A 15,081-nucleotide genomic window follows, 5' to 3' on the forward strand; every position below is an offset into this window, starting at 1 on the left:
AAATTTTTCTAATGAATTATTTAAATAAAGACTAATATAAACCTAACAATGGCGCCATCTATGTTCTATCTACTTACCGCTGGCTTTTACACTAAAGTATCCAACAGAAATTACAGGAAATTTCGTAATGCTTTACGATCCGGCCTATATGTGGAGCTATAACATTCCTTTAAGCAAATTATTTTATTTTGAAATCCTTGATAAATTACAATTTAGAATTAAATATTTGGGCTAGACATACTGTAATCAACCAATAATTTATTTTCTTTTTCTTACAGAATAGTTCTTTAAATACTTTTTAGATTCAAGTATTTTCTATAACCCAAAAACAAAAAAAAAAATGATTGAATTGGATACTTATAAACATTTAAAGAGCGTCTTTTCATGAAAAACTTTAGCTGGAATAGCTCATTGAATGCTTAACTGATAATGGTGGAGACTAGCCTACACTTCTCCGATTGTTTTGAAATTTTAGTGTGTTTGTACGATTACTGGTCATGAATATCAATTAGAAACTACTATCATCTACTATTTCAGGTATTGGTAGGTGCCGAAAAATGTAGGTATCAAGGTATCATAATGTTTAAATGCGGTAGGAAATTGCATGGTAGCCGAACATTCGCACAATCGACCTACTGAAGTAATTCGGCTTATTTACAAAGGAACATATAATCACATTCCCATGTCCAATGAGAAGACACAATTTCATTGGTCGATCGTTTGCAAGTATGGAATGTCAAAATGCTTAGAAGCCTAAGACGAATGTAAAAACCTGGTCAAGAAGTGCATAGTGGAAAATATAAAAAAATAGTCTTGCAATGATGAGCAAATTATAATGAAATAGGCAAAAAATGGAAATCAAGGAACAGAACTAAATAAAAAGTAATATTAAATAAAAACTCTGCTTAAATGTTAACTTACATATGTGCATACCACGATTAAACAAGTTTTTAAAAAAAAGCATCGTTATATTAATACGTGTTTGTATTGTACTTTACGAGAATTTGTACATATGTATTATGAAAAAAAAAACAAAGAAACAGTACAAAATGATTCAACAATAATATCGTATAAAAAGTAAATAACTACATTGCATGCCACAATAGTTAATACATATGTAGCTTTGTCTACTACACTATTAGGCAAGTAAAAATCAAAAATGGTTTACAACTTCGCATTCTTATTCTATTAATTTACCTACTATTGTTAACTTACTATCTACTTAAGGAATGAGAATGTTTTAAATCGTTTAAGTACATCAAAAATACGAAAGGTACATTTTTCTCTTTTTATATCTACACATTTAACGTGAAGCAACCTTATTTTTCTATTAAGTAATTATTAGGTATATCAGTGCAAAAATTGTAACTATTCTTTCAATTTCACAAGGTAAAGAACATCATCATGCACCCTTCATCAAGTAATTGTAAAAAATATAAATTAAGTACGTTTACCATATGTATTGTAGATATAGCAAAAAACTATTCTGAAGCAACATTTAAAATAAACTTGACAAATACTTGTGAATAAGAGTTATGGCATAAAAAATATAATTAATATGGCTTGCCGTCTTGTTATTTCGTTTGAAAATATTTTATCCTTGGGTGAAATGAAAATTAAATATAAAAAGGAGTTATGAGAGTAGCATCAAATTTTCTAGCACAAGAATAAATTGTAGTATGATTTTATCCATGTCGACTCAAACTTATGTACATAATTCAATTCTTGAAATAGAACTACGTATATGGATTTTGCTATCACAACCACGAATTAAGATTAAAGGATTTCTTATTGAGCCGAATTAATTTAATAACGAAATTTTTACTTTCCGAAAATAAAATTATGTAAATTATTTTAACTTACCGCCATTTAAATTTGGTATAATTTGAATGAAAATTAGAAAAACTTGAAGTCGTCGATTTTCGATATCCAGGAGCTTTGATAAGTCAAGAAAAAAAAAATGAGGAAAGACATAAAACAAAGAATAGTGCAGGATTGAGTTGTTTTTAACGTATGTGCTCTGGAACAGTTAATTTTGAAATTCTAAAAAATCATACACTTGACAACGTTCGATGTACGGCTCTATAAGAATGCGAAATGTGTACAGGAGCGTGATGGAAAAGACAATGTTAGAAATGGAAAGATATTGAAATAAATAAAGAACAAAGAGGAAAGATATGATGGTAGGACACTTGAGACATGAGGAACTAAAAGACATATCAAAAGCAGAAACATCAATAAAATGGGATTGAGAAAAACTTAGATTAGATTACTATTTGCGTAAGGATGTGGAATGTTCCTATTTTCAGGAATAAGGTGTAAACGCTTGTTCAACTAGTCTTTGGATTAAAGACTCCATGAACCCATGATAATGAATGAAAATTTGTACCAGCTGTATTTGATAGTCATCATCTTATTAACCATTTAATAGTTTGTCTCGACAATCAGTTTGAGTTAAAATTAAAACAAAAATGGAATCTCACACTCAATATTTTTAATAATTACGGTTTCTTCAGTTTTTGAGTGTTTATTAAAAGTTGTACCTACTTATATGTTCAAACTTCATGGGGGCAACTCTTTTTGCACTGATATAAAGTGAAGGCAATATTTCGAAGGCATGCATATTTTCACAGAAACTATACAATTCTCTTAACTGTATTATCTTTTAACTAAATAAAAATGGAATGTTTTGTTATGACGGCTTCGATTATCATCAATAGGATCTAAAATATATAATATCAACGCTACTTTGTTATAAGTAGTAAATAATAAATACTAAAAAAGCATCACACATGTATATACATTGTCCTTAATATTAGTTAAACATTGAGCTTCAAATTTGCTTCGAACACGCACAACCAAAAATCTTTTACATTTTACTAATACCATGAAGTATAAGAATATTTTCTCGATTTGAACAAGTTACTTATCTTCTAAGAATTTTCACAATATTATTTATAATTATTTTTATTAATCAGAGATTACTTGAAATTCTAATTTCATCAATTTTACACCGATGTTATCGAATATAAGCATTCAGCACGGCTTGCACCGTAAAATTCTGAAATAGTCAATTTTTGAATAAAATTTAAAACATTTTGAATTAGACTTAACGAAACAAAAGTATGTTTTTAGCACATTAAAACTTAATAAAATACTGCCACGAAAACACCTTAAACTAACAAGACCGTAACATAAAATAGAAGCATGCAGATTTTAATTCAACTTTACAGTTGTAAAAAGACACATAATACAAAAAGGATTAAAAAATATTGGTAAATAATAATTTTTTTGCAATTGTAAATTCAAAACGTTCTTAAAATAGTTAAATGTTTTAAATCATTCAAAATTCAACTAGAAAATAAAAACATCTGGTAATTTAAAATTTTGCTATTAATACTTCAGAAAATTTAATAACTGTTCTTTCAAAATTCACAGCTGACTTTCAAGAAAAACATTTACCATATTATTAGGACCTTGAATGCACAAAGTATGTAGGAATGTAATGCAGGACACAGCGAACTTATAGATAATCTCATGGAAATCACAAAGAAAAAATAACACAGGCCACATTCTATTCTTATTCAACTTAAAAATATATACAAAAATGTGATGTAAAAACTCAAAAAATTCATTTTGTCCTTTTTCCGTCATGGGAACCGATATAATTAATGAATACTTTTTTAAAGATTTTTCAATTTTTTTGGCAAAATCGAGAATATCTGTTACTTTTTTCAAATTATTTTCCAGTTTCACCACACAAACAATGTAAGCATAAGATATTAAAAAAACTTAGGATAAACAACAATTAAGAATGCCTTTATCAAATAAACTAAAAAATATTTACCTATTTTCATCCTTCGAAGAATTTTGGATTTTCCACATATATCATGAATTCAAAATAGAATGCAGCCATCAACGAAGAGGATCATGAACCGAACAACGATGAATCAAATTAACTATAACTAAGATCAGACTACGCTCTCAAGTTTACTGCCAACTTCGTAGCAGACTTCCGTAGCAACGGTAATATTTTCATCAGAGTCGTCACTGTCCGTTGCTGACCCATCGGACCTTTCGCTTGGCCTTTTTGTCGATTGAGTCCTAGTGTCAGGTTTAGACTCTAACGTCGAACTTTTGCTCGACGGAGGATTTGAGTATTCTGACGTGTTACCTTCGTCCGACTGGTTAGGTTCTCTTTGATATTGGTTGATGTATTTAAACCTATTGGAACGTCTTCCGGGATATATAGGTCTTCGGGCCAAGCTATAAAAGAAACATCTTTTTTCAGAATAAATACAAGAACAATCGATTAAATATAGTTTCAAAGTGAACTTTTATCAAGGTCAATGATAAAGCAGGTATTAATAGGCAAACTTATAAAAAATGGATTTCCAGTTCACACAAAATTCATATGTTTTATTCAGAATTTCATAAGCCGGTCACACACCCACACAACTTTTGTTTCCGACATGTTAGCAACATGTTTTTGATGTGTCATTTCGTTTGCAGTACTGGAGTTTCTGTTTAGTTTGCAGTATTCTAGTTTTTGTTGAACACTTTAATGCAATACTTTATATATATTCAGGGCATTTCTTAAATAAGCAGTAAACTCGCAGAAGATGATAGAATGATTAAAAATTAAGTAAATGTTTGGTAGTCCGAAAGTTCATCGTTTCCAAGAAAAACGTATTTGAAATTACAGAAAAGACAGTCCAGGCCTGGTAGGATCACGTAGTAGTCCTGATCTACTTCCTACGTCCGTTGGCTTCTTTGCATATGATTTTATGAAACAACGCGTCTATCAAACGCCACGACAGAACACTACTACAGCCGTGTATATCGCTGCAAATGAAATACGCCAAAGGCCGGACGTTTAAGGTGCAAATCAGAAATAATTTTAGTAGGAGCCTCGATGTAGCTGCTTCGTTGTTATCGCAATTTCTCTGTACGTTGCCAGTTCTTCTTCTGGTATTCTTACAGATTTTTTTGACCCTTAACCACGCTTCTTCACTCACCACGCGATTCTCTATTATATCCAAAGTTTGTCACTTATTTCAGAAACACCCTGTATAAAAATAGCTCAGAAACTAAAAGGACCTGGACTAAAGTATGCTTCTATAGCTGGTAAAACAAATTTTCAATTTTGAGTTTTTGCCATTCAACTCCGGTTATACCTTACGAACTGATAAATCCGTTGAAACAATCAGCCTGTATATATATGTAATCGCTTTTAATTTAATGGTATAGGGCACTGCATCAACCCTTACAAAACTGGCAAATTAAACACAATATTTTTTTCCTCATAACAATATGTAAAAATCAATTTCTACAAAAAAGTGCAAGTAAAAATAAAATGAAACAACATATTCAAAGAAAGTTCCTTTGACTCAATTCTAATTTCATGCAAAGCATTTTGATTCTGCTAATCGTTAAAAAAAAAAGAACTAGTTTTAAGAAATACAAAATAGTAGCTTCAAATCATCTGATACACATATTGAGATGGAGTATGTACCTTAATTTGCTCAAGAAGTCCTTTTCGTATTTACTACAAAAAAAGGTGTAAATTGTTAAAAATATATTTCACACTGACGTTGTAGGTATCAATATAAGATAGGGACATTGTATATCTAATTAAAAATTCAATACATAAATTTTGCACCCTAGGCAAACCAAATATAATTATATGCTTTACATTTTAAAAGGTAATCGAATTTCAAAAGTAAGATAACCCCAATGCTCCTTAAAAACATACAAATAAGATGCCATTAGGCGGTGTTCATCATTTCGTTTAACACCCAAACACGAGTCTATAGTCAATTACAGAAACGCTACCAAAAGTTAACCTACCTTCTTCTACGTAGCGAATGATCATACTGTCCATCTTCGCCTTCTTCATCAGTAAGACTATCGTTAGTGGCATCCTCAGCACTCTCCAACTCCTTGGTTTCTGAGCATCGCCTCTTTTTTAGTACGCCGTCTATATTATCCGATACATTTCCATTTTCTAATGATCGCGTATCTGTTAGAATATTTCCATTGGTGATCGTTATTATTTCAGAAACTTTTCTTCCTATTGTCTCTAGATGATCATCATCACTGTCGCGAATACCTTTATGGTGTGGATTTCGATTGACATCGTCATTCGGTTCGTCGAGGAACTCGGAACAGGGAGTTCCAGAATGAGTTATAGAGATAAATTCACGAGCTGAAAAAAAATAATCATCAAGGGTATATTTCAAAGTTATACGAAAAATGCACTTACATAATTGGTGATCTTGTTCCGACAAATAACATATTTGTACTGTATTCCCATTGTAAGCATCACCTTCATCTGAACCATCTTTAAACTCTCGTAGAATAACTCGTTGAGGTTGGCATGATCTCGATAGACTAAGAGGAATAGTACTTGCTGTGGTATTACTGCTTGGACTCATATCAGTCTCACTTATATCCATACATTCTGTCTGAGTTTCTGTATCAACAAGAACAGACATACGATTACTAGACGACCGCGAGCACCCGGATGTTCTTGGTGATCCTGAATTCGATCTGTGATGTCTTTTGCGAAAAGGTCGTGTAGCATTTTGTCCATGAATGGGAGCCGCTGGGTCTACCGTACTTGAAGATGATACGGCGGTATTGTATAATGGAGATTTAGACTGAACCTAAAACAACGTAAATAGCGAATGTTTACTATTTTAACATTCATCATCATAAGGTCGTCAGTCCTAAGACTGGTTGGACACGTACCTCCACTCTTTCGTATCCTGAGCTAAACTTCGAATTACCCTAAAACTAGAACAGCCCAAATCCTTAACTATTTGCTAACAGTAATCTAATCTAGGTCTACCTCTACCAATCCTAACTTCCGTTTCTGCCTCTAATATGTCTCTGACTAACCCTTCATGCCTGAGAAGGTGTCCTACCAACCTATTTCGCCTATTTTTTATTGACTTCCATAGAGTCCTCTGTTCTCCTATTCTTTCCAATACTTCTTCATTTCTAACCTTTTCTACCCACGATATCCTCTTCATCCGCCTATTCCAACCTTTTCTTTTCCGCCGCGCCCACTGTCCATGTTTCGCACCCGTACAATGCCGTGCTCCAAACGTACACCTTTAACAATCTTTTTCGAATTTCTAAATTAACCGTTCGCGAACACAGAAGTGACTTCTTTTTATTAAAGGCGACACAACCCTGCGCTATCCTCTGCTTTATATTCGTGCTACTCCTTCCATCCTGACTTATCTGACTTCTTAGGTATCTAAAATCAGCCACTCCTTCTAATTTTTCGTCTCCTATCTTTATATTCTCTCTTTCCCTACTTTTTCTTCCCTTGCATATTTTTGTTTTACTTTTATTTATTTTCATACAGTATTGATCTGTCAGTACCGCTTCCATTTTATTTAAAGCTATCTCTAGGTCCTCCTTGCTAGATGCTAATACTGCTATATGATCTGCAAATCTAAGTATACTAATCTTTTGCCCTTGCACATCTATCCCTACAGTTGTACTGTCTTTAATGATGTTGATGGCGTCTTCGATATATAGATTAAAATATTTTAACATTATAAACAATATTTGTTAAATAAACCAATTTTATATATCATTTAATAATTTTGTAGCATCCACAAAATTATTTCGGTCAATAGGATCGTTCTCAAGAGTAGAACACAGCATACCTTACTGCAATTTAAAATGCTTACAACTATGCTTATCCTTGTGGTAGATCGACAAAGAAAACAACTATTTATAATTTGTCTAATGTAAAAGATAAATTATAGACAAAAATTATTGAAAGAATCTTCATAAAAAAATAAATTACATACATCTGGAACAATTTAAGCATAAAAAGAAAATTTATGACTAAAATCGAACACTAAAAACAGGAAAATCGAATAAAATCCTGTGGAACTGAACTAAATAGAATACTAAAATCGTAAAATCCACATCAACTATTTAATAAACTAGAACATGTTTTGACACTCAAATATTAAAAAAGGTAATCTTCAGTAAAATTACCGATTGGAACCATCATCGCAGGGTCGTCTACCCAAAGACTAGTTGAACCCCCACCTCCCTCTTTTCCTATCCCGACCCTATTTTTGCGTTAACTAGCTTCATGTCTAAAAAGGTGCCCTACAATCCTATCTTACCTTTTCCTTTTTTATAACCCCGTCTGTTTTACTTTTTCTAATATCTCCCTACTCTTATATCTATAGTATTTTTGTAATTTGGTTACATCACGAAATGTTTTCAATTTTTTTCTTTTCCCCCATACCAACCGTCCACATTCGTATACAATCGTACTCCAAACGTAGGTTTTTAGTACTCTTTTCCGAATTTGTAAATTAATCATAAACATATTTGTTAATTTCTAGTTTCTTTATGATATATAAATGCTTTTTCACGTCAACAAATAGGCAGAATGAAGTAAGTAAATATACTCTTTCACAAAACTTATATTATGCAAATTATACTTACTGTTTGTGGACTATCAGGGCTTGTAAGACTGTATTCTGGACTGGTGGGTGTGGTACTGTGTTGACTTCCTCTTCTCTTCTCTAATTTTTTCATAAAAGGATGAATTAATCTGCGTTTGTTTTGCATCATTTCTCTTTTCCTGCATTCCTGTTTTTGTTGATCCAATTGGAGTAAAACGACAGATAACTCGAGATACATTTGATTAACTCTTTCCAGCTTTCTATCATACAATTCCTTAATATCGCGTATATGCTTCAATTCATTTTCTCGTTTCTTAACTAACTGTTCTTCTTTCAAATAACATTCCTGTCTTCTCTTTTGAAGATTCATCTTGAAATGTGTTATCTGAGTTTTAATTTCTTCTTTCCAACTCTCCTGTGTCTTGAAGAACTGCTTGTCTTTGTAACTACTCAATATCTTGAAATAAAAAGGAATGGTAACATTATAAACAAAACAACTATTACTTTCTCCTTACCTCTACTGATGCAATTTCCAAGTGATTACAAATAAGCTTAAACGACGGTCTATCTTTAGGATTAAACTTCCAACACATTTGCATAATCAATTTAAATCCTTCCGGACATGTCGTTGGTATAGGAGGGTTAAGTTTTCCACAACCAACTAGATACATTATGGCACTTTGTTCCATATCTTTATAGGGGGTCTCGCAAGTTAGCAGTTCCCACAAGACAACTCCAAATGACCAGATATCAATTTTTTCTGAACAAGCTTGCTCTTGAATGGCTTCAGGCGCCATCCAAGCCACTGTGCCCGCAAAACTCATCTTAGTACTGACCTCGTTCCACATCCTCGAAGTTCCAAAATCACTTATTTTTATCACCTCATTTTCCCCTATTAAAACACTAAAAGGGTAAATCACATTAAGAATATTTATATTGCTATCCATAGATAAATAAATTTTATCTTACAATAAAAACATCATTCTGAAAGTTTTGGTGTTTTATATTCGTCATTACTGTTTCAAAACATATATTATTTCTTTATTATATGGTAGTACTTTGCTTCAAAAACAATGTAAATGATTTACCATGATCCCTTTTTCGTATGCTATGGATTAAGGGTTGCAAAGTGAGTATTCCTATATTAGCAGTAACTTAAGGAAAAAAATAAATATAACCGGTAGAAAACTTCAGCTCAAAATGTAGTTTTATATGCAGTTAAATACAAGAATGATGTATGTTCGCATTTTTAAAGGAGGAAAACAATTTTAACGCTTCTGTACCAGTACCTATTTAAAATAAAAAATACCATCAGATGATTAAGATTAAAACTCAATATTTTAATAATGCAATTGATAAAAAATTTGAAAATTGTCATAAAATACTTTTTATCGCCATTTATTTAGATTTATAGTAGAATAATGTTAAACTAACTTTAGTTAGAGTAATTATTTAAGAAGCAAATAAAGTTTGTATGTCAATTGTTTTTGTACACAATTATCTACTTTTTGGTCAACAAATAAAAATATCAATCAAGCTCCTCCACTAAACGTTGTGATATTGTTATTGAACGGTAACAGATTGACAGATCATTACAGGATAATAAAACAAAAACATTGACACCTTAATCCACAATCTAACCATACCTAAGCGTAACAAACTAAAACTCATTGTTTTTAGGAGTCCGTACCCCAGTAAAAACAAAGTCAATTAAGTTATGTACCTATTCTTTACTTCTTCCCTTTAGTTTGAATAAGTGTAAAAAAAAATCAGAACCAATAAGGGTTGTAAGGTTATATTTTTAGTGTAGATATCTTATCACCAGAAAACAATAAAAATAAACAAAACATGAGGTCACAAAATGTCCATTTTCGATATTTAATTTTGAAATATGTCTCTTCGTTGTTTCTAAATGCACTAATTCTAACAAACAATAATAGAAACACAATTATTACAGAGAATTAATAAAATATATGATAAGTAAAAAAAATCTCAAAAACTCTTTTAATCATCAGATGTTTTATTTAATATAAATTTAAGATTACTTATAAAAATTTTAACGTAAAAATCATTTTTAATCTTTTATCCACTACAAACTACCTCAAATTATTGAGGGCAAATTTGTTGCTGCTGTCACATCCTCGTCGGGAATCGAACCCGGGACCTTTGGCTTTACGCACCAATGCTCTGACCACTAAGATCTCGGGATCGATTCCCGGCGGGGGTGTGACAACAGCAACAAGTTTTCCCTCATTAACCTGAGGTAGTTTATAGTGGGTAAAAAATTGAAAATGAATTTCCGCATTAATATTTCATATTAACTACTATTAAATGTCAAATTGTTTCATATATATAAAAAATTTTACGCATTTTTTAATTAATGTTTTATTACATAATACTATTTTATGGATTTGTTTTGTGATTATGCTAACTTATAAACTATGGTAGTGACAATGACGTTAGTTTATGGTATGGTTCATATGAATGGAATTATTAAATACTAACTCATATGAAATAAAATTTAATTTAAAAAATGAAGGTCGGCCGTTGCCCGTAAATATTATTATTATTAACACGTCAGGCGTCAATTTAATAATGAAATGTATTCTAGAACATTTGGACATGTGGGTGCAACAAAAAATGCATTATTTTGTTGTCCTTGTTTGCTTTTTGTCGGCGATAAAGCGATAAAATTTATCACTTCAATGAAAAGATTATGAATAAATTTTCTTCTGTAAGTAATAATACCGACTAAATTAAATTTAATAAAACAGAACATTGTAAGACACCGGTCTCACGAGTCAGCACTATGGGGTACCCATTTTAAACACAGTTCCAAAGAATTCAATTTTTCAGTTTAAAAATATTTCTACAAATACTTATACAGGGTATCTCAAGCAAACAGGTTTCTACAATAACTGCCTTACAGTTGACGATATCAAAAAAAGTTTCTTGCAAAAGTGGTACCAAATCATATCCTAAAATTATTTTCGATTATACAGTGTCCCATTTTTCCTAGAAGCAACCTAACTTTATTTTTTCAATTGGAATACCCCATTTATTATTATGCTTTTAAATTTCTCGTTAAATTTAAATACCACTATATTAACCACATATTATATCTAAAATGTATCAATTCTACGCCATTTTGAATATCTCCGAAACGAAAGCACACACGGCTTGTAGAAGAAATAGCCTATTATTATTTCCACTATTAACGCAAACGTGTTATTTTCAAATTAATTGAAATCTACCACTTCCAAAATATGGTGGAAATAGTAGGTCATTTCATCCACAAGCTATGTGTGAAAATAGCACACCTCTGTGTGCTTTGGTTTCGAATATATTCAAAATGGCACGGACCACTGTGATAGCCTATTTATTGATTTAGTGCGAATTTTATGAAAATTGGTACATTTTAGGCATAATATATAGTTAACAAAGTGGTATTCAAATTTAAGTAGGAATTAAAAAGTGTAATAATAAAAGAGGCTTTCCATTTGAAAAAATGAGTTAAGTTGCCTCCAGTTAAATTGGATCACTCTGTATAATCGGAAATAATTTAAGTATATGAAGATACTTATATGGCATATTTGTAAGAAACTTTTTCGATATCTTCAATTGTGAATAAGTTATTGAGGAGACACTTGGGACACCCTGTATATACTTAAAAACATTTTCCACCTCTATCTCTGCCATTACGATAATCAGTATTATAAAAACTTGGGTTTATTATGTTACCAATCTAGCATACAATATTTCAAAAAATTCGCATTTCGCTGAATTACTTCTAAAATTCAAACATGTTCAACAAGGTCAGTAAGGATATCGACGTGGTAGGTATGTACAGTCTATTTCAATTTGTTAGAATTGTGACCTTGAAGAAATCTTCGCGAATATAGAAAGAATACACAATAAGCGTGAGCAAGACAGAAATAGTTGGAACAAGCTTGAACGAGCAGAGCTCTGATGGGCGGTCTTAACAGATCGGCTAGAACTGTACAGTACTAGACGAAAATGTTTAGCAATTTCTTAAAACAAAAATGTATATAAATTAACAATAGAAAACAAAGCATAAGTTTTATAGGTATGTAAAGCGTTAAGTTAATTCACTTGTTATTATTTTTGGCTAAATATGCTTTTAAATAAAGCATATTCTTAAATTTTAACGAGGCAATTTAAATAATTTTGCTAATGGTACTGTACACTTTTGTCTAGCTCTCGCTCGACGATAGGTGAAGAAATGAGCTCCGCAGACAAATATGATTGAATTTGGAATTACGCTACGGCACATCCTAATAAAGGGAGGGGGCATATCTCCAACTTCTTGAAACGAACAGTAACTAATAAACAGAACAAAAAGTTCCTGGTGGTTAGTATTCTCACGAAACCGTCAGACGCGGTTCGCAATTTCTATCTAATAGGATCTTAGCGATACGAAAATACGAAGACAGTTCCGACAGAACACAGATCCATTCTACCTGATGCTTTAAACATTGGGTGTTTCATTTCCACCATCTACTAATGCTGATGGGCGGGCAGTCTCTTCGGACTACGTCGGAAGGTAGGGCGGAAGATCTTCTTCAGCCTCCTTCCAAGAATCGTGGGAATTGGTGGGTAGTGGTTCAGGTGAGAAAGATGAAACGGATGAAATGAAGACAGCAGAGAATGAAAGATTATCTATGCAATATTACTGCCCCAGCATTTGCCTAAGTGATCCAAAGTAAGCACAGAAAAACTTGGACCAAAGCAGACGGACCCGGAATCGAACCGGAGTACTCCCGAATGCTAAGCAATGGTCTAAGCCAGGAATGAACGACATGCGGCCCGTTAAACATGTTTCTTTGGCCCGCCAAGCATTTCTAAAATTGAGTTTATTTTATCGACTTTGAATCGAAAATGTTTTCCTCGCCATTTAATATCGATGTAGATACAGTTCTCGAAGACATTCAAATGGAAGTGATTGACATGCAGAATAATACCGATTTAAAAAATGTATTTTTCTCAGTAAACATCAAAAATTTTTATAAATCGTATGTGAGTCCTGAGAAATTTCCACTTTTGACGAAAAATGCAACGCAAATGACGTCTCTGTTCGGAAGTACGTATGTTTGTGAACAATTATTTTCAACCATGAAATTAATCAAAAATGAGCACCGATCAAGACTGAGTGATGCACGATTAGAAAGCTGCGTACGTGTAGCTACCTCATCAATTCCGGTTGATATTGATCAGCTTGTATCGAAAAAACAGTGCCAAATTTCTCATTAAAAATTTCAAGACAATTCGTTTTATTGTTTTTTTCTTGTTTGTTTTTATTTTGCATTAAAATTTGTATATTTAATCTTTACTTTTTTTAAATTTTATTTTTTTCTATTCTAATGTTTATTATAAATAAAGTTTTGTAAATTATTATAAAGTGTTACTTTATGTGCGGCCCGCCAAAAAATTTCAAAATTTAAATTGACCGATTGATTAAAACGGTTGCTCACCCTTGGTCCCGCTCCGTCCTGATGCTTTAAGATAGCGTTTTATATATAGCCTATAAAATTGAAAGTTCCCCCTGAGATTTTCAAACCATCCTCATAAGGTCTTACTCTAGTACGCCATAATAGTTGAAATGCCTAGCCATAAGGGTAGAAGAAGATGACAACAAAGTCTGTCGCATCTATCAGAACTGCTGATGAGATCAAAATCGCGATCCGAGTCTGACGATTCAACAGAATATTTACCATCAGGAACTTTTTGTTCTGTTAGGCTACGTGCCTACAACGTTGAGGTAGCTACTCCGTGGATATCTTTATGGACTGTGTTGAAAATTTTTGATTTCTACAAAATGAAGCAATATTCTACAGATGGCGTTTATCACGCTGACTGTAGTTATTCATAAAACGCTGTTTTAACGTGCTGATAGATCCATTGAGATCGAAATTCCCATTCGCGTCTGACGATTTCAACCACGAGGAAGTTTTTGTTGTATTTATTGTTAATTTTACACTTATTATTATGACGACATTTTATAACTTACTTTGGGCTTTTGAGGTCCCTGTGTATAATTTTATGGGAATGTAAATACTGCATTCCACTAGCAATCTGTTTTGCCCAACTAACTATTCTAATTGGTGTGACGGATTTGTCCTGTTTCCTGAGAAGATCGTATAAAGGTCCATATGGGCAATATTCCATTACTATACAGAAGCAAGGAGGTTGCGTGCACACGCCTTTGAACTTAATAATATTGGGATGGTTGAGTTTGCGCAAATTTCGTATATCTGTCTCTTTTATGTCCGAAACCTTCTTTACTGCCACAGGTTCATTATTAAGTGTCCCGTAAAACACTATACCTTGCCCTCCACAACCCAACCACTTCAAATCGGTTATTAATTCAAATGGAATTTCCCAATCATCTGTAAGAAATAAAATTAAATAATACAATTACATAATAATAATAATGAATATACAACACAATAAGCGTGAGCAAGACAGAAATAGTTGGAACAAGCTTGAACGAGCAGAGCTCTCGATGGGCGGTCTTAGGAGATCGGCTAGAACTGTACAGTACTAGACGAAAATGTTTAGCAATTTCTTAAAACAAAAATGTATATAAATTAACAATAGAAAACAAAGCAAAAGT

At 32.3% G+C, this 15,081-nt stretch overlaps 1 protein-coding gene across 4 annotated transcripts in view; it reads right to left on the bottom strand.

Annotated features, from left to right (window-relative positions):
- Positions 1–966: 966 nt before the first annotated feature.
- LOC108735532 (mitogen-activated protein kinase kinase kinase 13) overlaps positions 967–15,081 on the bottom strand; it is a 71,286-nt gene continuing 57,171 nt past the window's right edge. For 2 of the 4 annotated variants that reach the window (XM_025981206.1, XM_018467531.2), the window contains 6 exons: positions 14,476–14,854; positions 8,963–9,350; positions 8,488–8,904; positions 6,266–6,668; positions 5,851–6,208; positions 967–4,266 (listed from right to left, as the gene is read on the bottom strand). In XM_025981206.1, the coding sequence (XP_025836991.1) occupies positions 3,972–4,266; positions 5,851–6,208; positions 6,266–6,668; positions 8,488–8,904; positions 8,963–9,350; positions 14,476–14,854 (2,240 nt within the window). In that variant the 3' untranslated portion in view covers positions 967–3,971. The remainder of the gene's footprint in view (positions 4,267–5,850; positions 6,209–6,265; positions 6,669–8,487; positions 8,905–8,962; positions 9,351–14,475; positions 14,855–15,081) is intronic. The other 2 variants (XR_003232495.1, XR_003232494.1) reach the window with 2 other exon arrangements.

Source organism: Agrilus planipennis, unplaced genomic scaffold (genome assembly GCF_000699045.2).
Source record: "Agrilus planipennis isolate EAB-ADULT unplaced genomic scaffold, Apla_2.0 scaffold9, whole genome shotgun sequence".
NCBI classification, from domain to species: Eukaryota; Metazoa; Arthropoda; class Insecta; order Coleoptera; family Buprestidae; genus Agrilus; species Agrilus planipennis.